We start from the raw sequence: 23,967 nt of genomic DNA, 5'->3' as shown, positions 1-23,967 counted from the left end.
TTTAATCTGATGACCTTAAAGCATTAACTCGTCATATTATCTGGTCTTTTATAGCATCGAGTTTAACATTTATTGCGGTGTTATTTGGGCTGATTTGTACCGAGCTGAGCATGATTGTTTATCCTACATTCATACTGACATTACTGTTCATGGTTAGCTGAATATGGTATGTATAAGGATAAATGCATCAAAAACGTGGTGGAAAGAAAATGGGCAGTGAGCTGTGAAAGAGCAGATCGGGCAGTGAATGTGGAGAGAAAATGGAGCTAATACTGCAGATGAATAATCTTGCAGCAGATCTGGCCGGAACTGATACCAGCAGGAAATCTCAAACCGTCATCTCAAACTGTTAATTTTGATATTGAGACCCGAAGTTTGTCAGCTTCCCAGAGGCAGGATTAGATGTGGATTCTTGAGCTTGTGTTGAACCTAGTTGGGATGGGATAGTATTTGTATGGGACTTTCTGCAATGTTCCCCGAAGCCTGAGGAATGGCACCTCATCTTCTGACCACAGTCATTAGGATACATCAGTTTCAGATAGCTTGCTGTGAACCGAACAGAACATCTGCAAACATCCTTGATTTCCTTCTCTCTGCAGACGCTGTTTGATCTGTTAGGAATTCCAATGATTTCACACCTCCCGAAACAGGTTTCGCCTGCATTTCATAACTTCTACATGTCCCTGTGTTTGATTTCTCTCTTTCCAACTTCCCTCATCAATCTTTCAATTAGATTGTCCCAGAGACTGCAGAGTCATCTCAACAAGCTTAGTCTCGCCCTTTGTCCAATGCATTCCTCCTCTACCCTCTCACTTTCCACTTCTGATGAAGAGGGCATCGAAATGAAACATTAAGTCTGTTTCTCTTTCCAGAATTGTTGCCTGACCTGCTGAGTGTTTGTTATTTCAATAAGTGTTTACATCTAGCTTCCCCAACAGCTCATTGGGTAAAAGTATTTTCTAGTACAGTACTAAACAGTTCAGACAAGCTCACTGGTTTAATTCCTGGGCTATGCTTGATTTACTGAGATCATGAGACACTGCAGTAGAGATCCATCAAAGTCTAGTTCATACTGGTCTAGATTTGATCAGTCCACTGATCTCTTGGGTAAAGTTACTGAGGACTGCAGGTGCCTGTGTAAACATTTAAGAATTCATATCTTCAGGAAAAGTGCAACCTAACTTGTGTTACAATTAGTCTTAATGTTCCTTTGAAGAGCAGCCATTGAAAAACCTCTGTACTGAACTCTGCACTCTTTGCTACTTTCTGATCATGTCATGAGCCAATGCACGCGCACACACACACACACACACACACACACACACACACACACACACACACACACACACACACACACACACACACACACATACACACGCACGCACACACACACACACACACGGTCTGGTGCCAGAGACAAAATGCACCTCCATTTATTTTGCGCAGTTCCAATTGTCTGGTTTGACCGCATGTCCCAGTTTGTCTTCATGTTAAATATCTGAACTTATGTGAGCAATGTATTGCATGTGATATGTGAAGCACTGATTATACAGCAATATTTGAGCAAATAAGGTCAATAAAATCTTGAAGATCTTAAGTATTTTGACATTTTTAATTTTAATGTTTTTTCTGTCTAACTTGCCAGTTCCTAGAAATGGCTATCTTCAGTTGTGAAGCTCAAGACAAGTGCTTGGAAATTGCACTGCAGGCCATTGTCAGTTGTGCCAAGGACAACAGATAAACACTGCTCCCAGGACCCGTTAATCTTAGCTCACGTGGTTTAACCGCAGGAAGCTATCGAAGTTGATGCAGTTACGACTTTTAAAGGACATTGGACAGATAGATATATGTTTACGAGGTGTTTAGAGGTCTATGTACCACATGGAGCCAAATGGAACAAGTCCAATGTGCCTACAGGTAGCATAGCATCGACAAGGTGGGCAGAAGGGTCTTTTCCGTGCTGCACAGGTCTGACACGGGGACTTAATAACAAAGACAGTTTGTATTTATATATTCGCTTTTATATGGTAAAGTGCCACAGGGGTGTCATTAGACACTGAGCAAATAAAGGAGCAGCCTGTATGATATCAATAATCAGTGATAAATATCTAGGTTTTCCACAATCTTGAGAGACTGTTTGGTTTAAGGAGAGATCTTAAAGAGTTCGAAAACTTGGATCTCTTGGCAAATGATTAGCCTGAAAGAGATTACAGGGTTAGGGAGGGACCATACAATGAAAGGATTTGAATTTTAAATCCAGATGATAATGGACTTTCAGCAAATACAAATCAATGAACATGGATCTGATGAATGAATGGGACTTAGTCTGTTACGGTATGAATTGCAGAGAAATTCTGGAGATTGTTTTAGATGCAGACTCAACAAGATTATGTCTATTCAATGTGTAAAGGGGAGGGTTAATCTAGTATAGATTTTACAGGCGTGCCCAGCACTTTTATCAATTTGCCTTTTATTTCACACTACTTCCATTCAAAGGTTCTGACTGCTGTTTGCTTGCAGCATTGGGACCAAAATGTCGTGTATCTGCACCACTGACGAAAAGCCTGAATCCTTGCAATCTGGGGCATGAGTGCTTTTGGGTTGGTAGTTTAGTCGTCAGTTGAAGGAAAGGTAATTTCAGTAAAGAAGATCATGCAGTCTTTTAATCTTGAATGATTTAGGCTATACATATTGTTGTACAAAGCAATTTATGCTACATGCAGAAAGCATTTTTTATTTGGCTTGTCCGGTGATTTGACCAAAAAGCTTTCTAACCCAAAGAACTAATTACAACTAGCCTTAAATGACACTTGTTGCTCCCAGAGTCAACGGTTTGGTCTTTCCCTCCCATGTGGAAAAAAAAACAATTGCTGAGTTTGCTGTTGCTATCATCAGAAAAAGCTATCTTCAGACAATTCAGACATCTTCATGCTATCAAGATGTTGAAAACAACAAAGGGGCTGGGTCCACAACATCCCAGCTGTAATGCTGATGTCTTGTACTACAGAACTAGCCAGGCCTTTAGCCAAGGTGTCACAGAACAGAATGCATCAACTTGACCATGTGAAAAATAGTTGTAGGTGGAACATCCATGGGCAATGTGACACATCCATCCTGTTGCTGCCGTTACTTTAGTCTGTTCTGGGTATTTCATCAGCTTGTTATCATGTGGCACTCGCTCCTCAATACCCTCCTCTGTAATATTCAGTTTCGGTTTACCAGAATCATCAGGCTCTAGAATTTATTAAAGCTTTGGTGAAAAAAAAACAGTGCAGCTCGGAGAAGGAGAAAGAGGTGCAGTGCGCAGGCCTTGAACCTGGTGAGACGCTGGAGGAGCCCGGCCAGGACTCACCCCACAGAGCCCTGTCCCTCCACGCACTAGAGTCTCCCAACCCCTGCAGAGTGGTTATTAAGATGTCTGATCCGTGGGAGGTTGCTGCTGGGACGCAAGTTGGGGCCTGATCAACCCCAGCTGGGTCACATGGGCGACGGTGTCTGATGTTGTGAAACACCCGATGACCCCAGGTCACATCACTGAGGATGTGTTCCAGCGCATCTAGCAGATGTATATTCTTCACTTTGTGGACAAAATGATGCCGTTACACATTAAAAAAAAAAGTTCACTCAATGGACTGCTGTACATCAGTCGAGTTTAGAAGGTTCGATAGGTGCCGGTACACTAAAACAGCACATACAGTCACAAAAAAACTGGTCCAAACCTGAAAGCTGAACTCCAAAGTCACCAAAGTAAGAGCCCTGACAAAGGGACTCTGTTTACATACGAATGACATCAGAGTTTGCACAAAATTGAAGCCATTGGGAATCTTTCTTAAATATATAATATCCTTCTGTTTGGTGATTTTTATCTCTACGTTGATGCATTTTTTGACTGTGGTTAACTTGATATTGGAGGTCGAGTCAAACTGTGTTTAATATTATTTCAGCTGACGGAAGTTTTATTCGCTGTTTAGAAGATGATTACCATCTTTAAAAAGTTTTCTTTGCACTTAAACATTTTTTGCAGCTAAAACAGTGAATACTCCACAAATCAATAAAATACATAATCTGTAACTAGGGAATCCAGAAAGAGTCGAGTTAATTACATTATGTTCAGGATGTTACATTTGACAGAAATCCGTGCCGTAGTAAAACTCAGTTTAACTTGCTGAGAACAATTTTTTGAGAATGGGTAAGAACATACCATGTGCATCACTTTATTGTTAGTACATTTCTCTCTTCCCCATCTCATTTATCCCAACCCTTCCCTCTCCAGAAACACCCGCTAGCCTTTTGAGTTAATTGATGCTATCGCTTCTCTCACCAGCTGTGCTGGCTTATCCTACATTCTCGGCATCCTTTGGGTTTGAAAGCTTCATGAAACTTTCTTCTAAACTTTGAGTTTTCTACTAGTATTGCCAGCATTGGGGTTGTATAAAATCTGCAATAACTTCCATTCCCATTCCTGCACTGGTACTTCTGGTGTCTCCAGAGGTGCATCCTTGGTCCTCAGACATTGTTCACTCCTGTGCCACACATCCAAAAAAAAAGCACCATTTTTGTATGTATTCCAGATCCACCAGTTCCACCTCAGTAACACCTACGTGATCACTTCCATTCCAAGTGATATTCCAAGTTTAGTGTTTTCCCAACATCTATTAATGCAAAATGTCATCGTTAAATATTGGGCCACCGTTGTAGGCCCCTTACAAAGTTCTTTACAATCTGTTCTTTTCCTCTCCTGATCAATGAGGCTATAGCAGACTGCAGCACTAACATCATGTCTGATACAGAGATGAGCTTAAATTCCAGCCAATATTGCTCAGTCTGTTTATTTCCATCCCCGTGACTCTGCCTGTACTCGATTTCTGCCTGAGCTCATCTGCTGTAGAAATTCTCGACCGTGCTTTGGGAACCTCCAGACCTGCACCATTTATTATTGCCAATCACATCAATATTTCACTTTACCAATTAATGTTGACTTTTGGTCATTTAAAAAAAATGTCATCTTGTTCACTCAGGCCTTCAGATGCGCAGTAACGGGGATAAATTGGAACAGTATGAGCAAGTCGTATGTGAGACCATATTTGCAGTGCCGATCGCCCAGCAATAGGAAGGATGTCGTAAGTTGAAAAGGTACAGAAATCACCAGGATGTTACCTTATGGATTAAGTGAACACTCAGTCATTCCCGGAGTAGATCATTCTGAAACTCCAATTAGAATACATTTAATCATTGGCTTAATGTGAGAAGGGAGACATTTAAGGGGGGCCTTGGGCAACTTTTCACTCAGCAGGTAGTCCATATCTGGAAGGAGCTGCTGATCTTGACAATGGTGTTCATTTTTCTTGAAAGAGTTGCAGTGTAAAACCTACACTGATCACCAGGTGGCAGAGTATCACTGAATTATTATGGTTACCTAGTATTACTGTAATTTATTGTATTATTGATTATTATATAATTGATTTTATATATAATCATAATCAATAATTATATAATCAATAATTGATTTTGTATATAATAATTAATAATGCATAAAATTAAAGATTCTGTTCTGTTCAGCTGCAACATGTAAGAATGTTATTGTTCCGTTGCCAGTACATATGACAATTAAACTCTCTTGACTTTTGACTCTTCAAATTCTGATGCCACGTCTTGTTTTGCATTCTTGTTCTTGTTGTTTTATCACCTTTGGGTCACCCTGCCACTTGCAGAAGCAGCCACGAGCAAGTTTGCTTTACGGATTGTCAACCACCCCACATCTCGATCCCATGATAGTGTCCTGATGTATTTGTAGTCCAGGCATCTGGAGTTTTCCAACAATTTCTTTCCCCTCTGGAGAACATTAACAGTGTCCTCTTGTCTTGGAACTTCCCAAACTGATTTGTAGAAGTCTGCCAAGATTGAATAATGGTTTCTGCTGTGGTTCAAAGCATCTTCTGCAGTAGGAGCCGCCAACTGTTCACTACATCAGCTCATCTGACAATTAGCAGTCCCTTGGTGCTGAACTGGAGTCATAGAGTGATACAGTGTGGAAACAGGCCCTTCGGCCCAACTTGCTCAACAATGTCCCAGCTACACTAGTCCCACATGCCTGAGCTTGGTCCATATCCCTCCAAACCTGTCCTCTCCATGTACCTGTCTAACTGTTTCTTAAATGATGGGATAGTCCCAGCCTCAACTACCTCTTCTGGCAGCTTGTTGCCTAGGGTGATGGTGTTTAAGATGCTTCTAGATAGATACATGGAACTGCAAGGAATGGAGAGACATGGACCATGTGCAGGCAGACGTGAATAATTTCACTAGGCATTGTTTTTGGCACAGGCATTGTGGGCTCTGAGCTGATCTTAAGGGTATGGAAGCAGCTCAGTTACACGTTGGGAACTGGAGAGACTGGCACATTATCCAGAGTTGTCATCAGGTGCCCTAGAGAAAGGAGGAGGGCTGGTACCCCTCCCATTGGCTGTGGCATTGACCTGACCCAGCACAGGGCTGTCCCTTGATTCCAGGCAACATAAAGATCAAGCCCACAAAGTAGGAAAGGGAATGAGAGAATACAACAAATGAGGTAAATGCAGAAAGAAACCAAAATTGGAAATGAAATAATTAACATTTTGAAAGAGGGGCATGTTAACTTGTGGAACTCTGTGCTGGAGGAACTTTGCAGGTTGGGTAGCATCTGAGGAGGGAAATGAACAGATGACATTTCAAGTGGGGATGCTTCGGGTCCAAAATGTCGTCTGTCCATTCCCTCCACGGACGCTGCCTGACCGGCTGAGTTCCTCCAGCACTTTGCATTTTGTTCAAAATTCTAGCATCTGCAGTTCCTTATGTCTTGTTATACGAATGTTAGACGTTCGGAGTGAAACAAGTAAGAGTTCGAAGGGTTGCTCCAAACAACCAATGTCAATGAGAAGTATCAGAATGTACAAGGAGTGGATTTGCTGAGAAGTGGAAGTGGCTTGAATCTCATCCTCCAGCCTGCACTGGGCTGCAGCACAGCAGAGGGGCTGAATGTAACCTGAGGCACAGCTTCACCTGCGGTTACTGGCAGAGAACTGGACATTTGTCTTCTCCGTCCTGGCTCAGGATGTTAACGAGGTCTCTGAGCAATTCCACAGACCCTAACACCTGCCTTTGCCTTCCCCCGACTGGTTTGTCCCACAGCCTCCAGGATAGTCGTAAAAGAATTAATGTCTGAACTGTTCCTCTCAGTGACAATAGATAATATAACCTGGCTAACAAGGATTCCTGGAGATAGGGTTATGTCTGACTTGGGTGTCCTTCATCCCATGGAATGAACAAAGCAAAAGAGAATTTTACTCTGGGATTCCCCCAGAGGCTAGTATGGTCTATGATTATCAGTGCAAGCAGAGAGAATTAATTATTTCTATCATTCTTCATGTCCTCTAACAATGTTAAATAGTTAACATATTCCAGATAGCATTAAAATGAAGATGGAAGTCTCTCCCAAAGTGCATTCTGCAGGGACTATTTTAATCTGTTATGGTATTATAGTATAATATTGCTCCCTAGTTCTGGGACATAAACATGTTTCATCTTCTCAGACAGTAAGAATCTAACGTCATCATTCTCCTAATTTAAAATGTCAAAGTTGCTCTCTGACAATTAATCCAGCCCGCACTGGGCTGAGGTGAAGGGGTACCTCATGCTCAGACTGAAATCTGAGCAAAGCCTACATCAGTGAATTGAGACTTAACATGAGAGCCCTGCAGCAATGGATCATTTTTTCACCGGCCTTTCAGCCAAATAAGTGCCTCTGGGGCAGGAAGGGGTGTACAAGTAAACGGCAACATTTCACGAGTGCCCATAAATTTTATAATGTTGTATTGTTGCAATAATCATCATTTACTGTGGCGAACCCCCGGAATCTCACGCCTCTGTGAGACTTTATTCCCCAGAATTCATATCTGCCATCCCAGGACAAGCTTTTCATTCCAATTACATCAGCATAGCATCAATCTTCCTTTACATGGATTCCTTCAGCAAATGGTGCCAGGGTTTTTGTTTTAACATTGGTTTTCAATGTGTAATGGCGTGATGGCATTAGTCTATGGAGCCTTCAGAGCAGACACAACAAGCCATGGGTGTGTTCATCAGCATGAGACCCATGACCAAGGGATGTACCAGTCTGCAACATTCATTGGTGGACAGCTCCTTGCAAAGTAAACCCATGTCCCTGAGAAAGACATCCTTAAAGTTGTAGAGTTGTACAGCGTGGAAACAAACCCTTTGGCTCACCTTGTCCATATCAAATGAGTTTGCGAACTGGGCTTGTCCCATTTGGCCACTAGCTCTCTAAACCCTTCCTGTCGATATATCTGTCCAAAATTACTTAAATATTGGAATTGTATTTGTTTCTATAGCTTCCTCTGACAGCTCCTTCTGAACACGGACGACCCTCTAAGTGAAAAAGTTGATCCTGAGGTCCCTCTTAAATCTCTATAGCAGGCAGGTTTGCCAGTGCTACTCGGGTGGGGTTAAAATAAACAGTGGGGGGGATGGAGTCAACAACATGGAAGCGTATATGTGTGCAGTTAACGGGAAAGAGAGTGTAGGAAAGGTCACGTTTAAACTATCAGGGCAGGGGGATGGGAACCAATGCAAGGACAGAGGGAGATAAAAGGAGGACAGAAGCAAAAGGTAGAAGGGAGATAAGAAAAACAAACATGAAAGCTTTGTGCCTTAATGCGAGGAGCATTCGTAATAAGGTGGATGAATTGAATGTGCAGTTAGTAGTTAAGGAATAATGATATAGTTGGAATTACGGAGACATGGCTCCAGGGTGACCAAGGCTGGGAGCTAAACATGCAGGGGTATTCAATATTCAGGAAGGATAGACAGAAAAGAAGAGGAGGTGGGGTGGCATTGCTGGTTAAAGAGGAGATTAATGCAATAGTAAGGAGAAACATTAGCTTGGATGCTGTAGAATCGGTATGGGTGAAACTGCGGAATAGCCAAGGGCAGAAAACGGTTGTTGGAGTTGTATACAGACCACCCAACAGCAGTAGGGAGGTTGTGGATCAAGCAGGAAATTAGGGATGCATGGAGCAAAGGTACAGCGGTTATCATGGGTGACTTTAATCTACATATAGATTGGGCCAACCAAATTGGTAACCAAAATGTAGAGGAGCCGACTAGAGGGCAGGCCATCCTAGACTGGGTATTGTGTAATGAGGACGGATGAGAGCGATCTTGTTGTGCAAAGCCCCTTGGGCAACAGTGGTCATAATATGGTGGCATTCTGCATTAGGATGGAGAGTGACACGGTTAATTCAGAGACTCGGGTCCTGAACTTGAAGAAAGAAGACTTTGAAGGTATGAGATGGGAATTGGATAGGATAGATGGGAAAATTATACTTTAAATTATAAGGGGTGACAGTGGAGATGTAATGGCAAAGATTTCAAGACTGCATGGGTGAACTCTGAAAATTGTTCATCCCTGTCCAGCGAAAAAATAAAACTGGGAAGTTGGCTCATCTGTGGCTAACAAGGGAAATCGAGGATAGCGTTAAATCCAAGGAAGAGGCATATAAATTGGCCAGAGGAAGCAGCAAACTGGAGGACTGGGAAACATTTAGAACAACAGAGGAGGACAAAGGGGGGTTAATTAAGAGAGGGAAAAAACAGCATGGAAGAAAGCTTGTGGGGAATATAAAAACTGACTCTAAAAGCTTTAGATATGTAAAAAGGAAAAGATTAGCGAAGATGAATGTAGGTCCCTTACAATCAGAGACAGATTAATTTATAATGGGAAACAAGGAAATGGCAGAACAGTTAAACGAGTACTTTGGTCCTGTCTTCACTAAGGAAGACACAAACAATCTCCCAGAAATACTAGGAGACCGAGGATCTAGTGGGAGGGAGGAACTGAAGGGAATCCACATTAATCAGAAAATGGTGTTAGATAAACTGTTGGGACTGAAGGCAGATAAATCCCCAGGGCCTGATGTTCTGCATCCCAGAGTACTCAAGGAGGTGGCCCGAGAAATTGTGGATGCATTGGTGATAATTTTCCAATGTTCTTTCCACTCTGGCTACACTCCAGTACACAGGAATTGATCCAATGTAACTCCATGTTTTAGGAAAGGATGGAGAGAAGAGAAAACGGGGAATTATAGACCAGTTAGCCTTACATCGGTGGTGGGGAAGATGCTTGAGTTGATTATTAAAGATGTCATAGCAGCGCATTTGGAAAGCAGTGACAGGATCGGTCAAAGCCAGCATGGATTTATGAAGGGGAAATCATGCTTGACTAATCATCTGGAAATTTCTTGAGGACGAAACAAGTAGAATGGATAAGGGAGAGCCAGTGGATGTAGTGTATCTGGACTTTCAAAAAGCCTTTGACAAAGTCTCACACAAGGCTGAATGGCCTACTCCTGCACCTATTTTTCTATGTTCTATGTCTCTCCCCTTCACCTTAAACTTATGCACTCTAGTTTCAGAATCATCTACCCTGGGAAGAACACTGTGAGCATTTGCTTTATCCATGCCCCTCATCATCTTGTGCACCTTAATAAGGTCACCTCTCAGCTCCTACACTCCAAGGAAAAAGTCCCAGCCTATCCAACCTCTCCCTGTAACTCAAGTCTACAAGCCCAGGTAACATCCTAGTGAGCGAAGACACAGAGAGGGAGCAGTGAGAATGTTTGAAGAAGGGTCTCGACCCGAAACGTCACTGGGACAGGCAGCATCTCTGGAAAGGAGAAATGGGTGACGTTTCGGGTCGAGACCCTTCTTCAACTTTGTGCGCCTAACATCTTAGTGAATCTTTTCTGCACACTTTCCAATTAATGACATCCTTCGTATAGCAGGGTGACCTGATCTGCACACAGCACTCCTTCCGCTAACAAATTCATGGCAAAGATTCTCCAGTAATGTACTCCCTGATATATCAAACTGAGTAAGACAAACAGCAACTTTTATTTATTCACAAAGAACTGCAGATGCAGGAGCTTCATCAGGAGGCAAGTAGGCTATGATGAGTTAGGACTGAGGGGCAGGGTAGCTGATAGCCTTGCGCAGACGGAAGCACCAGCTAAACTCAAGGATGAGCTGTGGTTCAGAACTGGTGAAACTGGCACATCTCTGGGTCCCAGGGCTAGGGGGAGATCACATTGACAGGAGAGGGAAAAAGCACTGAGATCAGCAAGCAATGATGAAACTTTTTACAATGAAGGTGATCAAAGAATCGAGAGCTTGTGTAATTCACAAGCACAGTGGTGGTGAGTGAGTTGGACATGATACAAGTTGACCGTCTAAATTGGATGATGTCAAGTTTAATGAGGGAGTTCAGCACAACATGTTCAGTGGTAAAATGAATGAGCAGCTGAAACAGCTGGAGTGGGACTATGTTGGAGAGATGAAAGCAGGGTGTTTGAGACACATCTTAGGCAACTGTGACACCAAGACTAGAAACCATCTGATTCATCGGTTGCTAGAATGGAGTCAGTGACCTTGGCCACATAATGAAGCGTCATTGGCTTCAGTTGTTGCAGTATTGGTGGAAACTCTACTCATCCAGTTCTGAGTGTGAGTTTCTCACAAGCCAACAGTCAAGATTGTTTAATTGTCAAATGTACCAACAGAACAACAAAATTCCAACGTGTTGAAGTTTAACACACCCATTAATGCAATAACACAGTTAATGCATCATCAAATAATACAATTAATTAATAACTGTAATACCAGTAGCCATAGTATTGCAAAATTCTTACCAAAGTTGTTTATTGTCTATTAAAGCAGCCAATATCATCAAAGACCCACATCACACTGGCAATGGTATCATTGCAGGAAGAGCCTGAAAACGTGACTTCCAAGTTCAGAACAGCTTCTTCCCAGCAATTATCAGACTCGTGAAACACGGTACAACATTACACCAGGGCATCTACCGATATCAAAAGACCGTGTCTTTGGTTGAACTACGGACTTCGGTTATGCATTATTATGGTCACTTTATTGTATTGTCGATTATGATATTATCTGTGAGTTATTGCATTAACGACCCGTTCAACGCTGCAGCAAATATGAATTTCATTGTTCCCCTGCCGATACGTGTGGCAATTAAACACTTTTGACTCTAAAATGATGTGGGGCAAAGATTGTAAAAAGTGGTTCAATTCAATGAAGCTTTTCGTTGAGTGCAGAAATCTCCTGATGGGCCGAATGGCTCTACACTTATTCTTACTCCAGACAAATCTCTGATAATATGAATCCTAGTAAGAGGGACATGGCTGAATTCTACAATTCCCCGTTGCAAAGACGTTTCCTTTCCCCCGCCCCCAATCATCCGCCATCCGATCGTTTTTTTTTTCCCTTTCCTGCGGCTTTCCAACATTCCCGTGGTTTTACTTTCATCCCATTCCCTCCGTGTGCGTCTTTGCCTCTGGTTTCAGTCCGCGTTTGAACCTTCCCTCTCCATCCAGCCTGTTGTGCAGCAGATGATTGGATTGCAGGCGTTAGGACCGCGCGGCATTGTGAAGTTTGGGGGAGTTTGTCTGTCTGTCCCCGCTGCCCCGGGACACTGAGTGTGTCTGTCTGTCTGTCTGTCCCCCTCATGGCTCTGGCTGTCTGGCTGCTGGCCCTCCTCTGCTCTCTCCCGCCGCTGGCCGCTGAGCCAGCCGCCTCCACCCTCGCCTTCGTCTTCGATGTGACCGGCTCCATGTACGATGACCTGCGGCAGGTGACCGAGGGAGCCGCCGCCATCCTCCGCAGCACCTTGGCCAGGACTGCCACCCCTGTGGGCAACTTCGTCCTGGTTCCCTTCCACGACCCAGGTGAGGGACGGTGATGGAGGGGAGGAAGGGGAGAATGGAGAGGGGGGAAGGAGTGAGGAAGGAAGTGCAGATGCTGGTTGATGGAGGTTGATGGAGAGGAAGGAAGGATGGACAGAGTGGTGGAGATGGGGATGAAGAGCAGGACGGATGGAGGGATGGAGAGGAAGGAGGGAGGGAGGAAGGGAGGGTGGCGGAGAGAGGGATGGAGGTGAGAGAGCTTGCAGAAGGGATGGATGTGGATCAAGGGGAGGCCGATGAGGGGAATGGGGATGATGGAGTGATGGGGGAGAGAAGGATTGGAGAGGGGAAGGGTAACGGAGAGAAAGGAGAGAGGGAAGGGGTGGGTGATGGGTGGAGGGAAGAGGGAAAGTTGGGCCATGAAGTGGGAAAAGGGAGATTGGGAGAGTCTGTGTGGGGAAAGTGGATGCATGAGGGAGAGAGATGAATATGAGAGGGTGGATGATTGAGTGATTGTGAGGAGGATGGCAGAGAACAAGGGGGGCAAGGCTGTGCGGGGAGGGTGATGTTCCGCTGGATTGCCGTGTTCTAGGATGAGGTTGGCGCATTTGCTCCTTGTCCCATCAGCTCCCTCCGATCCTCCTGTTTCGAGGCAGAGTGCAAGCAATCACTGGTTTCATTGCAGACAGATTTAAAACTAGACCTGTTTCCCAGCAGCAAAAAGTTTACAACTTTATTTGCTATAGCAAAAAAACAAAAATCAATTGGATTACAATATCTTGCTGGGTAATCTCTCAGTGGATTGTTTAATTCTTCCTGTTGGTGGGTTAAGGCGCCTGTAAACGTTGTATTCTCATGGTATTGTTAAGCCGATTACTTCTTGGTATCATGAATTTTCTTTCAGCTGAAGTCATGACAGGATTGAACTGAGGTGGGGCTGGGGCTGGGAGCAATCAAACACATTTGCTTCAGCAGTCTGGTCTCCTGATAATGAGCAGGAACAGTGTCTGTTATTTTTATGTTGTAGCTCTGGGCTGGTGCTTATCTGAGATTTCCAGTCAGCACCAGCGTTAGAAGCTGAGGGAGCCCTAAAACCAAATTCACGTCTTTACTTGTTCAAGAAGGAACTGCAGATGCTGGAAAATCGAAGGTACGCAAAAATGCTGGAGAAACTCAGCGGGTGCAGCAGCATCTATGGAGCGAAGGAAATAGGCAACGTTTCGGGACGAAACGTTGCCTATTTCCTTCGCTCCATAGATGCTGCTGCACCCGCTGAGTTTCTCCAGCATTTTTGTGTACCTTCACGTCTTTACTTGTTTCTCTCTGATCTCCATCTGAAAATCTATGCCGTCAATGACATTTCTCCCTGTCTCCCGTCCCATCCCCATCCATGTTGATTCCCATCCTGCCTTTAGTGTTCACTGATACTGTTAATGATTATTGCCACTCCACTCTGCTGGCAGCTTCACTCAAGGGAGCGACCTTTGAGCGTCTGTTCACAGCCATATCTCGAGCCCTTTCCTCCCCAAAGTTGATCAGCCTATTATGGTCTCCATCTCCTCCCCCCTTCCCGTCCTGTCCTCTCACACCGCTCCCTGTTTGAGTCCCTTCACTGAGGGTGTTCCACAGATGAGATAATTCCGATCAGTGCAGCTTAAGGTATCTTGTGTGATTGTGAGCAGGTAATCTATCCCTCCTCGTCCTTCCAAAGTCTCTGCAGTCTATGACATTGCCTAGAAATCATCTACAACCACACCACCATCACCACCCAAATACATGTAAGCTTGTAGGCTAATTGACTTCTGTAAATTGTCCTCATGAGTAGGATAGATTGTCGGTGCGGGCTTGGTGGGTCGAAGGTCCTGTTTCCACGCTGTATCTCTAAACTAAACTAAACCACCCAGCTGGATGTGACCACAGGGTTCCACTGTTCCATTGATCACATTGAATGGCGGTGCTGGCTCAAAGGGCCGAATGTACTACTCCTGCACCTATTGTCTATTGTCCATACCTGGTGATAGCTTGAATTTCATTGGCAATGGCAACTTTTCCCTCACCACTGGCTCCACCCTTAACGTCCCTCAAACTCACTCCCCTCCCCCCATTCCCCACCCCCCCCCCCCCCACCCCCCTCCTAATTTTCACCTCGTCACTGCTTGTGGCAGCGTAATTCAAAAATGTCAGTGCATTGATCCGTACCCAACCACCATCTCATTTGATCTCCCCAATATCCCCAATACCAGTCTGAAGAAGGGTCTCGAACCAAAATGGTGTCTATCCATTTGCCTCCACAGACGCTGCCTGGCCCGCTGAGTCCCTCCAGCACTTTTTTTGGACTAATTGGCTAGTTCCCAACCATGGCACAGAGAACAATATCTCATTGATAGATTTACAGAATGGTGTGTTATAAATGATTATAGTTGGGGGGGGGGGGGGAAATGTGTTCATAGCACAGATACCATTGCTGAGATAAAGGTAAATATGTACAAGTTGGTGAAACGCAGAATTATCCTCAGTTGATTGGTGTGTGGTTGCTTTCATGTGCATTAATTGTCCTTCCCAGTCAGACATCTGAAGGAAAGTCTACAAAAGTATTGGTTGATCCATTTGTTGATTTAATAATTGTACAGTGGCTTATCTATAACTTAAAGGACACGGTATTGGGATCTCTTGTGTTATTGGCAGGTTGCTTTAGAGTAACTTGGTTCCACAAACTGTCCACTAGAATCTGGAGTTTGATTAAGGATGCTCTGTGGAACACAAGCAGTGCAGTGGAAGGGAAGTGTAGCCATTTTTGATGAAAGAATGGGTCGTCTGGGCTTGTATTCACTGGAATTTAGTATAAGAGAGGATCTTGGATCTTGGGGTCACAGTTTAAGAATAAGGGGTAGGCCATTTAGGACTGAGATGAGGAAAAACCTTTTCACTCAGAGAGTTGTGAATCTGTGGAGTTCTCTGCCACAGCAGGCAGTGGAGGCCAATCCACCGGATATTTTCAAGAGAGAGTTAGATTTAGCTCTTAGGGCTAATGGAATCAAGGGATGTGGGGAAAAATCAGCCATGATCATATTGAATGGAGCTACTGGCTCGAAGGGCTGTATGACCTAGTCCTGCACCTATTTTCTATGTTTCTCTGTCTATGTTTCTAATGTTGACAGCAACGTCTGTCTGTCTTTCTATGTTGACAGCAATTGAACCAAGGTCCCATGGTTAGCAGTGAGTTAGCTGACCACCTAATTTGATTGTTAATGATCGTGGAGAAATATTTCTTTGTTTTTTGAGTTTGGTTTATTGTCACGTGTTCCGAGGTACAGTGAAAAGCTTTTGTTGCGTGCTAGCCAGTCAGCGGAAAGACAACACATCATTACAATCGGTTCTATTGTGAAGAGGATCTCCAGTGTCGCAGTAACCACTCAGTCCAGAGAAACAGTCATGAGAGTGCAATAACACCAAAGATAGATCTCGACTTTCTCAATTTTCTCTTGTATGTGGATTGCTTTCATGAAAAGGAATCACCAAACTGGCCCTTAACGCAACATTGTCAGGAATAACAAACATTCTGCAGGAGTAACTCAGCGGGTCGAGGAGATTCAGTGGGTGGACAGGAACAGTCGTCATTATGGGTTGAGACCCTTCATCAGGAGAGAGGATTGCTTGTTGCTCCAGACTGCAGTCTGTAGTGTCTTGTGTCTCGACTAAAAGGAATAAAGCTGTTTTTGTCATTTGCTCATTTTTGGGATGAGCTATAGAGAGACTCTCTCATCCCCAAGAGCCTGAATGATCCATGGCACCATTCCTTCCTGGTGTCTGACTCCCACTATTCAGCAGTCCGTGCCAAAAAAGTCATGGTGCACGCTACATCACTCGTAGTGGAAACTTCTTTCACTATTCTTTCTTTCTGTATAAACCCGATAGGATGCGTTCCTTCTGTTGTACACGCACTATTGGGCAGCATCACAGCCTGGTTTGGGAACAGCTCTGCCCAAGACTGCAGGAAATTGCAGAGAGTCGTAGATGTTGCCCAATCCATCATATAGACCAGGAAATCAGCCAACATAATCTATTCCACCCCAGTCATTCCCTCTTTCCCCCTCTCCTGTTCGGCAGAAGATCTAGAAACTTTAAAGCATGTACCACCACATTCAGGAACAGCTTCTTCCCTGCTGTTATCAGACTACCGAACGGCCCTTCTATAGGGTGTAGTCCCGATCTTCCAACCTACCTCATCACGTACATTGGAATGTTTCTCTGTAACTGTGGCAGTAAATTCTGCACTCTGATATTTTTTTCTGATTGCACTACCCGTTGTGCTTGTGTATGTCACGAATGTACTCGTGTATAGTATTATGCTACTGGATAACACGCAAACAAAAGCTTGTCACTGCATCTCTGTGCACGTGTCAAAAGTAAAACAATAGCAATGAAGAGTAAATCAATAAAAGACATTTGGGCCAGTACATGGACAGGAAAGGATTAGAGGGATACGGGTCAAACGCAGGCAGGTGGGATTAGTGTAGATGGTGCACCTTGGTCAGCATGGGCAAGTTGGGTCAAAGGGCCTGTTACTGTGCTGTATGACTCTATGACGCTGTGACTGATACCAAGTTGGCTGCCAATGTTTAGGCAAGGCAATTCCATTCTGCCATCAGGGAAGGGAAGAATTTGTTTAATTGGTGCACACTGTCGTCCGATCGGAAACTCTGCGGGAAGATGTTCCTGACGGAGAGCACCCTGCCTGTGTGCGGTGTGTCTGAGAGCACCTCGGTCCTGGAAGGAGTCTGAAGTCTTCCAACTCTCCTGTGCTGTAGGGTCCTTGAAGAGGGAGCGATGGAAAAGAAAACATGGCTGGATTGTTATTATTTGAAAAGGCCTGGGGAATTGTGGAAAATGCGGAGAACAGAACAGCAAAGATTGAGAGATGATGGAGTGAATGTGAGGGTTGTGCTGAGATGGGATCAGATTACAGAAAAGCAGGATTCTTCTAAATTCAATTAGATCAACTTCATTTAAAGCGAAATGTGTAGCAGATGTTGGAATCTGGTTTTGTTTTGAGTTCCAAATGAACAGGCTCTCATTCACTGCTTCAGAGTGGGGGTGGGGGGGGGGGGGGGGGGGGGGGAGTGGTGGTGAAGATGAGAGAGTTGTGGGAAAGTCTGCGTATCTGGGGTTCTTGGTCAAGAGCACTCTCACGGGATGGCTGTGAACTTTGAGTCAGGACACTGGGCGATTGAAGGTTAACAGAAGGGAGTTGTTTGAAAATGCTTGTGTTCCTACGATCGGAAAAGCAGGTGCTGGTGGATTTATCAGTGTCTTTTAGTCTCTCCCGCCCCCCTCACTTTGTTTCATTTTTTAACGGGTTGTTAAAAGCCTGAGAGCAAACACGCTGTGCGTTGCTGAACTGCCGGCTGATAATTGTCATCACAAGTCCACAGTAACTTCACTGTTTGCAATTAAAATCTAAAATTGGAGTAATCTTCAATTGCTACTTAATAACATTTCTTTGCAGGGATCTGGAAGCAATAAAATAGCCTGCGAAGGGCAGAAACTCCTGGGAGTTAGCAGCGAGGGTACAAAAACCAGCGTCGGTGGCAACATTTCCCCCTTATTTTAATCATAGAGTGAAGGGCAGGGAATCTAACTGAGCTCTTCAGCACAGCACTGAGGGAGTGTTACACCACTGGAGGTGCTGTCACCTCAGTACTGATGTTGATGAAGTACCAATATACTGTTGTAGGGAACATGTGTAAAGTGTTTTGGACCATGGATATATCGTGCTCTTCAGCCCAACAGCTTGTTGACAGCATATGCCAACATTTGGAGTACTGCCAGTTTTAGAGATGCTGATCTTTGAGAGAGACACCAGTTCCTTCATTAAATCTTAACTTCAGGCACTCCAAATGATGGGAAATCTTGGACAGATCTTTATTCCTTGGAGCACAGGAGGCTGAGGGTTTTTGGCGTTTCGGCGCCTCCGTTTCGGGGTGTTAGAGTTAGGGTTAGGGTATGGGTTAGGGTGCCACAACGGTGGGCCAGTGGAAACCAATTTCCAAACTTGTTAACATAAAGCTGATCTCACTTGCAATATCCTAGACATAGGAACTTCTTGCAGAAGGTGATGAATTTCTGGAATTCACTATCCCGGAGTATTGTGACGCATGGAACACTTTTATTTATCTGAAGGTATTTACAGAGCTTAGGGTTAGGGTAAGGTTCAGGGTTCTCATGAGTACAGATATTATAAACGGAGGCGCTGAAACGGCGGCACCAGAACGGCAGCGCCGAAAAGTACCCGACCCGTAGGAAGGAACTGCAGATGCTGGTTTAAACCGAAGATAGACACAAAATGCTGGAGTAGCTCAGTGGGACAGGCAGCATCTCTGGAGAGAAGGAATTGGTGAAGAAGGGTCCCGACCCAAAACATCACCCATTCCTTCTCTCCAGAGACGCTGCCTGCCCCGCTGAGTTACTCCAGCATTTTGTGTCTATCTTAAGTTCCATATCAAGTTCTCTGCCCCACAAGTGGAACAATTGAAACTGCGGTCCCATTCCATCTGATGGTAAATGGAGATTTAACAAACGTCACATTTTCACACTTGTACTTCCTCACTTAGTGATTTTGTTTTTTGAATTCTCCAGTTTTTCAGGCTCTGGGCTGCAATGCAGTTTGGAGCATGAAAGCGCAGGGTCCTGTGCCAACAAGAGTCATCCTTTTAATCTTATCTTTCAATCTAATCATTCTGACCATCTGCTCATTTTCCCTTTTCTTGCTTTTGACTTTAATTCACCCTGCTTTCCAGCTGTTGGTGGACAGCTACTCAAAGATATTTGGACAGGCACATGGACAGGAAAGGTTATCCTTAAGGTTGACGTACTGGGCTATTCCCATTTGCCTGTGTTTATCCCATTCCTATCCATATGTCTGTCCAAACGTCATCAATATATCTGCTTCTATAAAGTCCTCTGGCAACTCATCCCAGGTATGGACTACCCTGAATACTTTGCCCCAGAGGTCCTCCCCAACTCTCACCACCCTCACCCTCAGCCCTCCAATTTTAGAATCCTCTACCCAGGGGGGAAAAGATTGTGTCCGTTCACTTTATCCATGCCCCTCATAATCTTGTGCACGCCAATAAGGTCACCCCTCAGCCTCCTCACGCCTCCAAGAAAACGTCCCAGCCCATCCAACATCTCATTATAACTCAGATTTGAGTTTGGAAAACCACATTGCTTGCTACCCAAGCTTTCACATTGTTCTAGATAGAAAAATAGGTGCAGGAGGAGGCCATTCGGCCCTTGGAGCCAGCACCGCCATTCATTGTGATCATGGCTGGAAGATCAGCACCAAAATTCTGCACCATGAGGTCAGACTAGCACTTATGTATGACCAACAGTGTAAAGATGACAGAAAAAGTCAATGTCAATAATGGTATATAATGGATGGGATTTATATAGCGCCTTTCTAATACTCAAGGCGCTTTACATCGCATTATTCATTCACTCATCAGTCACACTCGGTGGTGGTAAGCTACTTCTGTAGCCACAGCTGCCCTGGGGCAGACTGACGGAAGCGTGGCTGCCAATCTGCGCCTACGGCCCCTCCGACCACCACCAATCACTCACACACATTCACACACATTCACACACAGGCAAAGGTGGGTGTAGTGTCTTGCCCAAGGACACAACGACAGTATGCACTCCAAGCGGGATTCGAACCGGCTACCTTCCAGTTGCCAGCCGAACACTTGGCCCATTGTGCCATCTGTCGTATATGGACACACTGATCTGTGTTGTAGTAAATGCCTACTATGTTCTGTGTGCTGAAGTAAAGCAAGCATTTCATTGTCCTATCTGGGACACATGACAATAAATTCACTTGAACACTTGAATTTGATAAGTGGGGTTTACCAGGGATGACTTGTCAGAGATGCAATAGCTCAATAAAATGTATCCAGATATTAAACAGGCTGCAATACCAGTGGTGATAATGTACTCACCACTGAGTTGATTTATTCATTTAAAAATATTTTGCTTGCTCTCTGCATCCTACATTAAAATAGTGTTGGCTGAGGCTCAGTCCAAGTCCAACCCGAGATTTGAAGATTACAATCTGTGCTGTCAAAGACTGAAGCAAAAAAACAAAGTGCTGTGGTGTGAGGAGACTTATAGAGACGTAAATGTTCCTTCTCTTCATCAAAGTAAATTGATTAACAATGCTTAAACATTGGTTCGACACAAGATGCAGGAGTAACTCAGCGGGTCAGGCAGCATCTCTGGAGAAAAGGAAGAGGTGACGTTTTGCGTCGAGACCCTTTTTCAGACTGAGAGTCGGGGGAGAGGGAAACTATAGGTTAAGAAAAGAACTAAAGAACAAATGTTGCTGACTATCATATGTTCCTTTCATCCTTTCATTCAACTATTCTTTGTACCGTTTCATACCTCTAGTTTCACTCTCTCCTGACTCTCAGTCTGAAAAAGGGTTTCGGCCTAAAAAGTCACCTATTCCTTTTCTGCAGAGATGCTGCCTGACTCACTGAGTAACTCCAGCTTTTTGTGTCTATCTTCAGTGTAAACCAGCAGTTCCTTCCTACACATTTAAACATTAGGTGGTAGGACCTCGTAATTATATATTCTGTGTAGGTATTGCCATCAATTATTACTAGCCTTGAGTTGTTTGAACTCGATGAAGAACCTTCTGGGCACTGCATTCCTTCCAGCCTCTTCCCAGGTGGTTTCTAGAGGGGAGCACAGAACAATGCTGGTGACCTTTGAAACGTTGATGGCGAGGAGAAGCAAATGGGCTCAAGGGCTCCTAATTTCACTTTGTCACCATTTACCCTGTGGAAATGTGCTCCTGCACAGTTGTTAAGAAAGAATGTGGTGCTTGGCATAGAGTCATAGAGTCACAAAGTCCTACAACAAACCCTTCGGTCAAATCATCCGTGCCAAGACGCCCTAAGCTGGTAATAAAAATGAACTGCAGATGCCGGTTTATACCAAAGGTAGTCACAAAATGCTGGAGTAACTCGGAGGGTTGGGCAACATCTCGGGAGAAAATGGATAGAAAAATATGGAGAAAATAACCATCTTCCCAGAGATGCTGCCTGACCAACTCAGTTACTCCATCATTTTGTGTTTATCTTTGCCCTAAGCTAATCCCATTTGCCTCTGTTTGGCCCATATCCCTCATTTCTATCTATGTACCTTTCCAAGTGTCATTTAAATTCTGTTATAGGACCTATCTCAACCGCCTCCATTGGCAGATCATCCCATATACCCACCACCCTCTGAGTGAAAAAGATGCTGCTCAGTTTCCTATTAAATCTTTAAGAAGGAACTGCAGATGCTGGAAAATCTAAGGTGCACAAAAATGCTGGAGAAACTCAGCGGGTGCAGTAGCATAGATGTTGCTGTACCTGATGAGTTTCTCCAGCATTTTTGTGTACCTCCTATTAAATCTTGTTCCTCTCACATAAAATCTATGCCCTCTAGTTCTGGACTGCCCAACCTTGGGTAAAAGACTCTATCTCCACCCTATCCCCCTCACCTCTCTATAAGATCACCCCTCAGCCTCCTGCTCTCCAAGGAATAAACCCCCTAGCCTGCATCCTCTACCTCGGGCCCTGGCAACATCCTCATAAATCTTCTCACAACACTCCATCCAGCTTAACGACATCCTTCCTATAGCAGGGTGACCAAAACTGAATATAGTATTCAAAATAATGTGTAGGAAGGAACTGCAGATGCTGGTTTAAACCGAAGATAGACACAAAATGCTGGAGTCACTCAGCGGGACCGGCAGCATCTCTGGAGATAAGGAATGGGTGGCATTTCGGGTCGAGACCCTCCTTCAGACTTATCTTCAAAATGATTATTATTTCTTCAAAATAATCTTGTTTGTCAAGAAAGAAGTTCTGTAATTTAGGGAAAAAAGGGCCCCAGTCGAAATAAACGCAGTGTGATAACTGAGGGGGGTGTCACTGTTGCTGATGGACTTATGCCTTGGAGCACACAGCTGTGTTACACTGATCTTTTCTCCTCAACACCCCAAGGCTTTCAGGTTAGTCATTCCCAAGACAGAATACCTTTGATGTATTATCTGTCTCTCCATTTGATGTGATTTTTTTTTCTCTCTCTTTCCTTAATTGAATGGAAGCACCTGGTGCCCATTTGCAGGTACTTGTTGAGAATGTTAGTGTTACTGTGCAAATCATTGGCGTTCATGATTCTCTTGTCAGTGGTCCCTGTGGGAAAAAATGACAAATATGTTCCCGAATAACCAATCTCACTGCCCTTTTGTGGCTGAGCCTTTTCTTGTAAATATGTATATTTGTAAAATATTTACATTAAAACAGAGAATCCACTCTGCTTAATTGGAAATCCTGATGGTCAGTAACCACCTGACCAGGTGATGTGTCCAGAGCTCCCTGCATATTCACTGCCCTCCATTAAGCTCTTGCAAGTTGGGTTTCCAAAACTCATTAAAAACACCAGTGCTGCCTTCATACACACAAGGCCCCCTTACAAGAGTGTTTGATTGTCATATGTACAAGCAACAGCACAATGAAATTCTTAGGATAGAACTGCAGATGCTGGTTTAAATCGAAGATAGACATAAAATGCTGGAGTAACTCAGTGGGACAGGCAGCATCTCGGGAGAGAAAGAATGGGTGACGTTTTGGGTCGAGACCATTCTTCAGACGCGCCCATTCCTTCTCCTCAGAGATGCTGCCTGTCCTGCTGAGTTACGCCAGCATTTTGTGTCTACAATGAAATCTGTACTTGCTGCTGCCTAACAGGCGATCTGGCTCACAACTGCAGTGACCGTGGTTCAATCCTGACCTCCGCCGCTATTTGTGTGAAGTTTCCCCCCGGATGCTCCAATTTCATGCCACGTTCCAAAGGTGCGCGTGTTGGCCAAATATAAATGCTCCTACTGCGTAGACGAGTGCAAGAATCTGGGGGGAAGTGTCAAGAGACAAGCGAGTCAGGAGTGTTTAATTGTCGGATGTACCTACAACGGAATAACAAAGTTCTTGCTGGCTGCAGCTTAACAAGCCCATAAGTGCAATAACACACAGATAAAGATACAATAATCAATAATAACCATTAGACTAGGTATCCAACAAAGTGCAGAACCAAAGTCTGTAATGCGACCACCATCACAGTCCACAGAAGATCAAAATAATTTGACTGGTTCTAAATGTGCCTGGGG

The 23,967-nt window shown here is 44.2% G+C and overlaps 1 protein-coding gene across 4 annotated transcripts in view; it reads left to right on the top strand.

Annotated features, from left to right (window-relative positions):
* The first annotated feature begins 12,497 nt into the window (after positions 1-12,497).
* hmcn2 (hemicentin 2) overlaps positions 12,498-23,967 on the top strand; it is a 247,232-nt gene continuing 235,762 nt past the window's right edge. For all 4 annotated transcript variants that reach the window (XM_033049217.1, XM_033049218.1, XM_033049219.1 and 1 more), the window contains exon 1: positions 12,498-12,797. In XM_033049217.1, the coding sequence (XP_032905108.1) occupies positions 12,578-12,797 (220 nt within the window). In that variant the 5' untranslated portion in view covers positions 12,498-12,577. The remainder of the gene's footprint in view (positions 12,798-23,967) is intronic.

Source organism: Amblyraja radiata, chromosome 32 (genome assembly GCF_010909765.2).
Source record: "Amblyraja radiata isolate CabotCenter1 chromosome 32, sAmbRad1.1.pri, whole genome shotgun sequence".
NCBI classification, from domain to species: Eukaryota; Metazoa; Chordata; class Chondrichthyes; order Rajiformes; family Rajidae; genus Amblyraja; species Amblyraja radiata.
The sequence above is the reverse complement of the archived record's forward strand: the minus strand, read 5'-3'. Positions and strand labels throughout refer to the sequence as shown.